This window comes from Sinocyclocheilus anshuiensis, unplaced genomic scaffold, assembly GCF_001515605.1.
Source record: "Sinocyclocheilus anshuiensis isolate Anshui unplaced genomic scaffold, SAMN03320099.WGS_v1.1 scaffold308, whole genome shotgun sequence".
Lineage (NCBI taxonomy): Eukaryota > Metazoa > Chordata > Actinopteri > Cypriniformes > Cyprinidae > Sinocyclocheilus > Sinocyclocheilus anshuiensis.
The window spans coordinates 857,865-869,708 of NW_015558619.1; the positions used below are offsets into that span (position 1 = coordinate 857,865).

The 11,844-nt window shown below is 37.0% G+C and overlaps 2 protein-coding genes across 5 annotated transcripts in view; both read left to right on the forward strand.

Moving 5' to 3' along the window:
• The first annotated feature begins 2,257 nt into the window (after nucleotides 1-2,257).
• pole4 (polymerase (DNA-directed), epsilon 4, accessory subunit) lies at nucleotides 2,258-6,859 on the forward strand. Of its 3 annotated transcripts, none has more exons than XR_001633158.1 (5): nucleotides 2,258-2,665; nucleotides 5,810-5,894; nucleotides 5,997-6,038; nucleotides 6,147-6,260; nucleotides 6,668-6,859. XR_001633158.1 is itself a non-coding variant. In XM_016476406.1 (4 exons), exons 1-4 carry the CDS (start codon nucleotides 2,423-2,425, stop codon nucleotides 6,679-6,681), a joined length of 384 nt encoding a protein of 127 aa, XP_016331892.1. In that variant the 5' UTR covers nucleotides 2,258-2,422; the 3' UTR covers nucleotides 6,682-6,855. The 3 variants fall into 3 exon arrangements, 1 of the variants encoding a protein (XP_016331892.1); XR_001633159.1 differs by having other exon boundaries at nucleotides 6,162-6,260; XM_016476406.1 differs by lacking the exon at nucleotides 6,147-6,260 and having other exon boundaries at nucleotides 6,668-6,855.
• A 4,773-nt stretch (nucleotides 6,860-11,632) lies between these two features.
• The window catches only part of ccl44 (chemokine (C-C motif) ligand 44), a 2,616-nt gene continuing 2,404 nt past the window's right edge, over nucleotides 11,633-11,844 (forward strand). The window contains exon 1 of one of the 2 annotated variants that reach the window (XM_016476408.1): nucleotides 11,633-11,778. In XM_016476408.1, coding sequence (XP_016331894.1) covers nucleotides 11,718-11,778 — 61 coding nt within the window. In that variant the 5' untranslated portion in view covers nucleotides 11,633-11,717. The remainder of the gene's footprint in view (nucleotides 11,779-11,844) is intronic. The other variant, XM_016476407.1, reaches the window with a different exon arrangement.

The following is an 11,844-nucleotide window of genomic DNA, read 5'->3' on the forward strand; positions in this document are numbered from 1 at the left end:
TTGGGCCCAATTTGGACATTTTCACTTAGGGGTGTACTCACTTTTGTGGCCAGCGGTTTAGACATTAATGGCTGTGTGCTGAGTTATTTTGAGGGGACAGCAAATTTACACTGTTATACAAGCTGTACACTCACTACTTTACATTGTAGCAAAGTGTCATTTCTTCAGTGTTGTCACATGAAAAGATATAATAAAATATTTACAAAAATGTGAGGGGTGTACTCACTTCTGTGAGATACTGTATGTGTGTGTACTCTGTATATTTATTATGTATATATAAAGACACACACATACAGCATATATTTTGAAAATATTTACATGTACATATTTATATTCATATTAATTATATCATATATATATTTAATATATAAAAGTAACATATTTTTCTTAAATATATACATGCATGTGTGTGTATGCACAGTATATATTATATACATAATAAATATACACAGCACACACACATATATTATGTAAAGAAAAACTTTTATTTTGGATGCGATTAATCGCTTGACAGCACTAATCCAATGTAACACACCCCAATGAAGCTGAGCAAAAGAATACTATTTTGATGGTAACAACACGGCACTTGATACAGGGAAGACCTGTTCAGTTACACATGTAATGGCTATTTTCTAGCAGTGGTTTTAAACATCTAGATCAAAACTGTTTTAAACTAATATTTAAACTGGATGATTAAACTGTGTTCTGAGGACTTCACAAAAGTCAGGTTGGGGCAGGCTGTCACATTTTAATTGAAGTCATACAGTATGTGTATTATATGTTGAATTACACTTTACTAATTACAATTTCTGTTGGCCAAAACAATGTTTTTTCTGTATTTACCTCATTTATAATTGTTCAATTTCATGAAATGATTTTACGGTTGTTTTACTGTTTAGAAATTAGCTAAAAAGCCCATAATACACTGAAAAAAGTATAATGGCAGGTTCCCATTTTGTGACAGCTCACATATATATATACTCCAGAACTGTCTTTTTGCCAACCCTTGAATTCCACATATTCTTCAAAAACTTGTTCTCAATGTCCTTTTCATATTTCTTGGTCATACGATGGTGGAAAAATGTGTATCACTGCCCCAAGAATGCATAAAGCAGGTCAAATTGAAGGAAAGAAAGGGGACAAATAAACATGTTTGATATATTAAAACTTTTGTGTATCACCAATTATTTTCATTTGTACATTAAAGGAATAATTCACCTTAAATAAATAAATGCATAAAAAATTATCTCATCATTTAATCACCCTCAAGTTGTTCCAAACCTGTATGAATTTCTTTCTTCTGCTGAACACAAAAGAAGGTAACCAAACAGTTTGTGGTCCCAATTCATTTCTGTATTTTTCCATACTATGGAAGTTAATGGAAACCCTTTTTTTTTTTTGGAAAAACATTCATTCCAATATGGGTCATTTTTACCACTTCATGCATTCACTTATGAAAAAATAAACCTACCCAAAGAAACCTTCACTGGAATAAAAAAGTGTGACAACTAGCCCATTTACCAAACTGAATAGTTACCATATACATCAAAAACGAATTATTCAAAGAATACCACAGTATTCAATGGTACCATGATACTATGTGATGACAACGACGCATTGAAAGCAATGAAAATGAATTCTGGGGTATAATGAGGCATGCGATTTTTGGTGTGGTATGGAATGGTTTTAGATTTAAAATAGGCCTTAAACATTACACCATTTATTTACTCCAACATTTACTTTTCCCCCCTTATCAAATCTGTCTTTTCTTCTATGTATCCATAATCTTAAGTAGCCCATTATTGGCTGTAGTGGAGTTTTTACAGAATGTACTTCCTCTGTTGTTTTCACTAACCAGTTTCTCTGAACTGAGGAAACATGTCATCTGTAATCAATTAATAATCAACCGTCTTTAAAGTGTTTAATTTGTCAACGGCGCTGTTTAATGGACTTTACCTGGCCTTTGCACAATTCTTTTTTTTTCTGTATTTGCATGTCAAATTAATTATTATCGATACATAAAAGTGCAAAAATAAACTTACATTCTTTTAGCAAAGTTGTCATAATACATCAAAAGTTTGGCACTCTTTTTGTTATTAGCAAGTCTAAGAGATGAAACAAGAGAGTCCAATTCAACAAGAAAAATGGGGAAAGACAAAGGAGATTTAAGCCATTTTTGCTTATGAATGAAGAATTTTGCATTCAATATAAGAAAATTAACAACATATTCAAAAGATAACATCTTTGAGGAGGCCTTTACACAATGGAATTAGTTGACCCGCGAACATGACGTGGCGCTGTGACGTCGGATCCGCCGTCCGCCTCGAGCTTGTGTTTACAGTAAGATTTGGCGGGAGAAGATTAGACGCTCCGCTTTCGGAACATTTTTTGGAACGCGTTCTATTGCGAGCCGCTTGCGTCAATGGCGGCGACTGCGTCTGCAGCTCCCGCGGAGTCTGAGTTGGACCGCAGCGGAGCAGAGGACGAGCCCCGAAGCGCCGAGCCGGAGGAGGACGGAGGGAACGGGCAAGCTGGGCCCATCGCAGCCGCGCAGCAGCACCGTCTCGCCAAGCTACCGCTGTCTCGCATCAAAGCTCTGATGAAAGCCGACCCGGATGTGAGTCTGGCCAGTCAAGAGTCTGTGTTCATCATAGCTAAAGCCACGGTGAGATACACACACAAGCACGTGCTGGATTCATCGCTCTCCCCTCCCTTCTTCTGTCTCGCTGTCTATCCCGTCTTATTTCTGTCATGCCAATTTCTGTTCTGCCTGTCTTTAATTATTTATCTATCTATCTGTCATGTCAATTTCTTCTCTCTCTCTCTAAGTTCTGCCTGTCTCTTTGTATGTCAGATAACTTACATCAATTTATTATTTGTATTTTTAATATTTTCTATAAATATTGATATATTTTCATTATAGTAAGTTTTGTTTATATTTGTTCTACATTTGCCACATTTGCTCTCTTAAAAATTTTTTTTTTTAATTATTTACAAAAAAAAAAAAAAGAATCAAAAGCTGGAAATTAAAGGATTAGTTCACTTGCAGAATATACATTTCCTGATGATTTACTCACCCCCATGTCATCCAAGATGTACATGTCTTTCTTTCTTCAGTCGCATAGAAATTAAGGTTTTTGAGGAAACCATTCCAGGATTTTTCTCTTGTGGGCTTCAATGGCGGCCAATGGGTTGAAGTTTCTGTGCAGCTTCAAAGGGCTCTACACGATCCCATCTGAGGAATAAGGTTCTAATCTAGTGAAATCTAGATAAAAAAAAAAAGTATACTTTTTAACCACAAACTGAAGAAAGAAAAACATGAACATCTTGAATGACATGGGGGGATTATCAGGAAATTTTTACTCTGGAAGTGAACTCTGAAGTGAACAGGCAAAATATTACTCCATGAATTTATAAATACTTTTACATTACTGATGGTTTGTTTTAAGCATGGGCCGATTACCGGTTTCAAGGTATACCGCGATTTGACAATTTCACGGTTTCAAAACCACTAATATTTTTCCGTTATACCGTTCCTGCGGTATGCGCTGTTTTTCATGTCTCCTCAAAGACTGGAAGTGTAGGAATCCGTCACTTTAAAGCAGTGTTTCAGCACAGCCTGCTTTGTTTACAGCGTTAACCAAGGAAACGCTGTATCTGCTGTTCCATGAGCGCCTCCTGCTGTCAGAGAGTGAATCTGCGTCGCATTCAGAGCTCCTGCTGTTTGCTTCGTTCAGGCATGTAGTATAATTTCACAAAGCTAGTCAGAACAGAACATTCTGTTTTTGCTTCAAATTGGGTTATTATTAAATCAAATTATGTATATGAAATTATATAATGAAATGATATAAATGATATGTATATGAATAACTAAAATTAAATAACTGAAATTACAGATTTAGGTTAAATAAAGATTTCTTCTTTTTAGTTAACAAATCAAAGAAAAAATAAACATTCTACTGTTCCTAATATTCTGTATGTTGCTCAAAAACAAAATATATTGTGTTCAGCGGAATTAAAAAAAAAACAAATTTTTACCCAGTAATTTAAAAATAACACATTTTAGAGCTGTTATGACAATACCGTGAAACCGTGATATTTTTGCTTAAGGTTATCATACCGTCAAAATCTCATACCGGCGTTAGTCCATATTTGACCCAAAGTTGGGTTGAAACAACCCAGCATTTTTTAGAGTGTAGTCTTGATGTAAACAATTAATCCGTGCAAGTTAATCCGCTAAAAAAAATTATCGTAATCTTTAATCAAAATCTGAACATTTACTTCCGCTCTGGAATGGCATTCCTTTTCTGATGACGTCAGTTTAACGGCTTGGGCAGAATATCCTTAAACACACCCCTCCAACCGTTAGATTGCTATGAGTGAGAGACCGAGAGGAGGAGCGCAAACATAAAACCATGCCCTCTATTCAATATTCTGTTTCAGCTGGAAATACGTCACTACACTGAAATAAAGTCGGCAGCAACTTCCGGTTTACGCGGACTTTAAAGCAGTGTTTCAGCACAGCCTGCTTTGTTTACAGCGTTAACCAAGGAAACGCTGTATCTGCTGTTCCATGAGCGCCTCCTGCTGTCAGAGAGTGAATCTGCGTCGCATTCAGAGCTCCTGCTGTTTGCTTCGTTCAGGCATGTAGTATAATTTCACAAAGCTAGTCAGAACAGAACATTCTGTTTTTGCTTCAAATTGGGTTATTATTAAATCAAATTATGTATATGAAATTATATAATGAAATGATATAAATGATATGTATATGAATAACTAAAATTAAATAACTGAAATTACAGATTTAGGTTAAATAAAGATTTCTTCTTTTTAGTTAACAAATCAAAGAAAAAATAAACATTCTACTGTTCCTAATATTCTGTATGTTGCTCAAAAACAAAATATATTGTGTTCAGCGGAATTAAAAAAAAAACAAATTTTTACCCAGTAATTTAAAAATAACACATTTTAGAGCTGTTATGACAATACCGTGAAACCGTGATATTTTTGCTTAAGGTTATCATACCGTCAAAATCTCATACCGGCCCATGCCTAGTTTGTTGTTTGTACTTTTTTTTTATTAATGTAATTTTTTGCAATTTCAACAAAACCATTTGTATGTTAGCCAGCTAAATTACATGATCTTGATGACAAACCAGCAGAATTTGCAACCGCAATACAGAATCAATTACAGAAATGTTTTTAGGGCATAAAAATGGATGTACGAGATCAATGAAGGTAAGATTTTCTGTCTTTCTCTCTGTTTGCCTGTCATTTTGGTTTTAGTTCTGTCTGCCACTGTCATATCTGTCTATCTATCTATCTGTAGCTTTGTTTGTCTGAGTTTCTGGTTGTAAAATTGATTTCATTGTAAGACAGTCTCAGGTCACATTTAAACAATATCCCATGAGTAAATGTAATATGACTAAATATAAATAACCAATCACTGACACCAATGACATGCTCATTAACAGCAAACTGTCTGTAATTGCGTCCGCAATTAAAATTCAGATCAAGTTCTCACAGTGCCAGAAAAATTTTGACTGCCCCATGACACAAATATTATGTACATAATATGATAATTTTAATGCTACCCTCTAGGCTTGTCACGTTCATGGATACAGTGCTTGTATGTCTGGATATTCTGAATTCCAGTTCCAACTAGGGCAGATTTATTGATATATAAACTTTGATGGGGCCGTCAGGGCCAAGGACAACATTTATGGATGGCCCCACCTATACACTCGGGTGGGTAAAGACAAATATATCTCAGTTAACAAAATGGTACTAATTATTGTTCTGCCCGCAGGAGCTTTTTGTTGAAATGATCGCCAAGGACGCTCTTGTTTATGCACAACAGGGAAAGAGAAAAACCCTTCAACGTAAAGACTTGGGTAAGTTATACGGTAAATTCTAAAATGGTTTAAATAGAATTTTAACTAAAAACATCAGTGGTATTGATGCTGTAATGATTGGTGCTTTTTCTCTTTTGGCAGACAATGCTATTGAAGCAATAGATGAGTTTGCGTTTTTGGAAGGTAAGGGAGTCATAATTTAATGTTATTTCCTGCTGGAAATGGTCTAAAGGAGTGGGAGAATGTTTTATGGATCATTCTGATTGCCTATATTTCTTTCTTCCCTTCAAACCTCATTTTTCCAAGAACTGTAAGCCTAAAACCAAACAATATTCTGCCATGGAGTCAGATTATATGTGACCACGAAGACCTTTGATTCTAGGAATTCAGAAATGAAGGCAGTTGGTAATAACATGGCTGTTTCAATAAAGATATTCTGCTTTGTTGTCGAGAGTTTGGTTCACTTGGTTTTTATGAAAGGCCAGCAGTAACCTGCTCTGAATCTACTCGCAAAAGTGGTCTGGGTACAGTTCATATAATGATTCACAGTATGAATGCAATCTGTTCTAAATTGCTGGAGGTTCTTGTCTTAAATCAGTAGTTACAATGGTGAACAATTAAAACTAGTAAGCGCAGTGTTACTTGGGCTGATGATGCAAACTTGCCACGGTTTAGAGCCAAAAGTACAATGTGACACATGACCTGTGAAGGTGAATTGAACCAAACTTTGGTAGAATGCAGCAATTCATCCATGTGTAAAAGGTTATTTCTTTTAAATTCTACTGTTTGCTTTCTGTGTCACTCTTGTGTAGGTACCCTGGACTGACTGAAAAGGTGCAAAAATATGAATATGAAGACTTTCAACAAGTTCTGAAATTTCATTTCAGATTTGAGAACTCAAACGAGAAGAAAGATCGCTTGAACAGGTTATTTTTTCATTGTGATGTTGGTAATGCTTGAGCAGTTTGATAAAAGTGTACAGTTGTCAAGGTTGTAAAGTACCAATTGTATTTTTCACTAAAATTCTTATAAAAATGTTGAATTTTTGAATAAAGTGAAGTTCTTTTATCTTTTTCTAAAGAGTGTTGTGTGTTCATTGTGCGAGAGGGCTAAAATGATATGTGTGCATTTGTGCTGCTTTGAGTGTTTCAGACTTTTGATTATTAGCTGTAAATCTGGTCTGCAGATTATTCTGAATTATGAATTACTTTGTCCACTAAAGCCCGAGACACACTGCACGATTTTCAGCTGTCCCAGATGAAAGGTTGGCATCGTGAAGCAATCGTGGTGATTTCTGTGATCGTGGCTCCTAATCGGTGGACATATGTCGTACAGTGAGAGAGGTTCAAATATGGCCCGTTGTCACGGTCTTGCAACCAAAGACAGTCTATGATCATTTTCTGAGAGTGTCAGAAATTCAGCATGATCATCGCACAGTGCTGCTATGACATACGTCTACTGACAAGCCAATAAAATGCGACATGGCGCTAAAACAAAACTGCTTACCTCGAGGTCTTATCCCTTTCTCTTTGGCGGCTTCCACTTTTTTCAGCGAACATAGAAACTACACCTGCTAAAGTGTGATTCATAATGCTTTTTTTGTTTACTACTAGGACTAGCGCATGCTGATGACGTTTTATTCTTCTATAGAAATGTGCGTCGTAGCCTATGAGTCACTAGGTGTCATCTTTGTACAGTCTACATGCATGTCGTACCCAAGTTTATTAGATCCATGTCGCACAGTTTGATATGCAATGATCTTATAGGATTGCTAAAATCATGCAGTGTGTCTCGGGGTTAAGACTGGAAAAGATCTTTTGAACAACATGTGAGGAACCAACAACAGTTTTTGTTTTTACATGCCATTAATCTGGTTGATCGTATTATAATGATTGGAAATGGAAACATTTAAATTATGGCTTCTCTGTAAATAATTGTAAAAAGTCAAATGCATGTAGACTTGTTGAAAATGTACGTCCATCTAAAAAGAAATTATTAACGATTATTTCAGTCAAAATAAACCACAATATATCTGATGGCAATAACCTGACAAACTATGATTAGTTCTTATTTGAAAGGCCTTTCCTTATTGCAAAAACTATTGATTTCATGAACTGAAGAACTACTTTTGTCATTTTGGCACACTTTTGAAACCTAAAATTACAAACAGGACACCCTACGGTCTTGTAGACTGTGGTCAAACCAGTAAGAATAAAAGTCCACGGCCACCATATGTAAACGGTAGTTGTGTAGAATGAAATCTAATTGAAGCTTGTGATTTTAGCAAGTGCTTTGCAGGTTTGTGTTCAATATGCATCAGACAGTCAGTGAAAGGACTATAAGCAGTGCGCCGTCTGAGGCTATTCCAGAATCAGACTGCCAGTCTACCTCAATATCCAGGATGAGATGGGTATCACTGTTTACCTCTAAATATCTAGGACTTTGTCTTCAGGCACGGAGCTTAAAGACAAGATTTTACATGCCAACTTATTCAAAGATTTTTATGAATCACCAGGTCAGGAGGAACGGAGCAGAGTGCGCACAATCATCGCAGCATAGCATGTGTCTTTCCTGAGATTTAACTAAAGCATGTCCCGAGGGGAAAACAGTCTGCCTTGAATGGATAGTTCTGGTGGTCTCGCAGTTACAGAGATGCTGTCGATCCAGCAGAAATAAAAACATTGCCAAAAAATTGAAAACCAATATTTTATGTTAGTTTAGTTGGCTTTCTGTCTTGATCCAGGACATAAAGTTAATTAATTTTAGATGAAGACGAGCAAGTATGTGAGTCATTACATGAGAAATTTAAGACCGTGATGAAGAACTCTAGTATGCATGCTGAGAATTCTTTGCATAGTTGTTTTTGTGTGGATAGTCTTTTTGTAATATGCTACAATGACAAGTTAACAGAAGGATGCTGTAGTGCAAAGGGACTGAACTCATCAGCTGCAAACTTTGAGATCTTTGTTCTATGGAGAGCTAAAAGTTCATTAGTGTTCATCAGTATTGCTACTGCTCACACTAAGGGTTACGAATCTGAATAAACCCCTTAACCTGAAGTATTAAATATTCACATTGCATGTTCTTCTTTGTTTGTTCTACATTAACACCGCAAATCGTAAGGCTTTTGAGAAAAGCGGATTAATTTGTGTGTAATTGGCAATCCATAAAAGCAGACCAGAATGCACTCTTTTGATTAGTGCCAGAACAACTTGGTATTCACATTGAAACCTGCTAAATCATTTAGAACTACTGCATAGCCACGTATATAAATAAGCAAATTCTTAAAGTGCCCCTATTATGGGTAATGAAAGGTTCATATTTTGGTTTTGGGAGTCCCCAACAACAGGCTGGCATGCATGCAAGGTCAAAAAACACTTTTATTGTCTTATAATATGCATTTATTTTTACCTTACTTGCTTAACGACTCCCAAACGATTCGCTCAACGATTCATTTTTCCAAACCCCTCCTTTGCGTGACGCTAATCTGCGGTGATTGGTCCGATTGGTCTCATTTTCATTGCATCTTGCCTGTAATGCCTGATAAAGCAGCGTTTGTGTACAGCGTTACTGGGGAAACCGCTATTTTTACCGCTCCAAAAGCGGCACCTAGTGTCAAAGAATTAATTTGCGTTTTCATTCAGACTAAAGCGAAAAGATCAAAAGTGGGCAGGGAATATGCTAATGTTTCATGTTGACTTCAACATGAAACGGCTTGGGATTCGTTTTAAAAACGACTCGTTTCAATGACTCAAGAGTCGACTCTTTCTTTCATTCACTTAGAGCTGCGTTACACACTGCATGAAAGATGATTTTAAAAAATCCATAATAGAGGCACCTTAATATTTTAGAATTGCATTATTATTGCCGTGATTATTATGTTTCTTCTATGTTTTGCAACAATTATTTTAATCCTAACTAATGCAGTGTGTAGCTTTTCATTTCTTAAACAACCATGCTGGAAGATGTACCCATGTACATATCCATGCACTACAAAGATTCATCAGGCTCAGCCTATGAAAGATTGGTCACCACAGAGTCCTGATGTTAACCCCTTTGAAAGTCTTTGGGATGTGCTGGAGTTTACTTGACACTGCCTGTCCAAAAAAAGTTGCACACTCTAATAATTTGTTGGACTCTCTTTAGCATTGATAACATTTTGCATTTGTTGTGGCATTGTTTTGACAAAGTTATGCAACATCACAACACTTATTTCCATCATAAGTTGCATTAATTTATGGCCGAGATCTTAGTATTTGACAATGGGAGAGTCAAACCACTCTGTAAAGTCACATCCCAAAGACTTTCAATGGGAGAAGCTCAGGCCTCTGTGGTGGGCAATTTGTACATAAAATGATTCCTCGTGCTCACTGAAGCACTATTTTACAATTTGGGTCCAATGAATCTTGACATTGTCATCCTGGAAAATGTACATGGGTACATCTTCCAACATGCTTGTCTAAGAAATGAAAAGCTACACACTGCATCAGATAGGGTTAAAAAAAATCAAAACTTTACATCTTGCAATTCTGACACTTTTTCTCAGAACTGCATAATACAAACTCGCATTTCTGACTTTTTTTCTCATAATTGTGAGATTTAAGCTCGCAATTGCAAGTTATAAAGTCAGAATTGTGAAATGTGAACACGCAATTGAGAGAAAAAAGTCAGAATTGAGAGATAAAAAAGTAGCAATTACCTATTATTTTTTTTTATTCAGTGGTGGAAACGGCTTCCACAAGTTTGATATATTCTGAATTTACAGAATCTGAATATTACGAATCCATAACCTGGGATAATGCAGGTGTTTTCAGTTAACAAACCCATTATCTGACAAGGACTGCTCATCTGGACAAACACTGGAGTTAGGTTTCTGGCTCATGGGCAATGGTTCAAATTTGCCACCTCTCAGTCCTCTATTTTTTTTTCTTCCACTAGGAGTACTCAAGTAAATGAAAAAAAAAAACATGTAAAAGTTGTGTGCATATGTCGACAGCCTGTGAACTTGTTCTTGGTTCACAAAATGATCAGAGGTTTCTTTGAGCGGCAGCTGGCATGTTTTCTTCGGTGTGATACCTTAATTGCCAACGAGAAATGCAGGCAAGACGATTAGCCCATGGATACGAGTGAGGTCATGGACGCCTTATACACCCACCTTGGACACGCAGATGGCATATTTTCAATCTAATGATCCCAGGTATGCCAAAACCATAAAGTCCCAACACAGCTTCTCCACATGACTCAAGAACTCGACATGAGGACGGGCTCTAAATGTCTGCACATGAGTATCCATATTGATTCCTGATGTTTTGTTCGTTCAAATGTTTTCTCACACTCTTCCCTGCAAGTCAGACCTCAGGGCTGTATTTCATCCTGCTCCAACATTTTCGACTGCAATAAATCATAAGTTTGCAAAAAGTTGGGCATTTTAATGTAAGGTGTTTCCTTCCCTTCAGCATTCGACGTCAGACCCATATATCATTGTGGACTGCTGTTTTTAATCTCGTTTCTTCAAATATCGGAAGAATTCGGTTTGTATTTCTTAATTATCGAGAGCTTTGCAGTTGTAAATTCTCAAGCAAACAGGGACTATAGGCTCGAAATTGTAGCGATTATGCTACGCGTCGCACCAGCGCTCGCACAGCTCAACATGTTAATTGAAGAGAGTTGTGCATTTCTCAACAGTGAGGGGAGATGCTACGACTGTGAAAACAGCACACGAGGGGGGGAGCGAGGGAGATTGTGGGTGTGTTAGCGCGTGAGAGAAAAAAATAGGGGAAGGGAGGGAGAGAGGAGAGAAATAAAAACAGCACAAGAGGACAGCAGGCAGCACGGACGAAAAAATCCCTCTGAGGTTCCACCATGTTCCTGCAGACTGTCTCCATCCTCTTCCTCTCGGCCGTCCTCTTCGGCTGCCTGGAAGGTAAGGTGAAACTCTCCCTCGCATCTTATTGCGATGTTGGAACGGGGCGGTTGGGACCAGATCTGG

Bases quoted from the DNA above. Each gene is read 5' to 3' on its own strand.
- pole4 (XM_016476406.1), top strand. From the start codon at position 2,423: ATGGCGGCGACTGCGTCTGCAGCTCCCGCGGAGTCTGAGTTGGACCGC. The intron at 2,666-5,809 runs GTGAGATACACA...TTCTGCCCGCAG, and splicing joins TCATCATAGCTAAAGCCACG to GAGCTTTTTGTTGAAATGAT. The intron at 5,895-5,996 runs GTAAGTTATACG...CTCTTTTGGCAG, and splicing joins CCTTCAACGTAAAGACTTGG to ACAATGCTATTGAAGCAATA.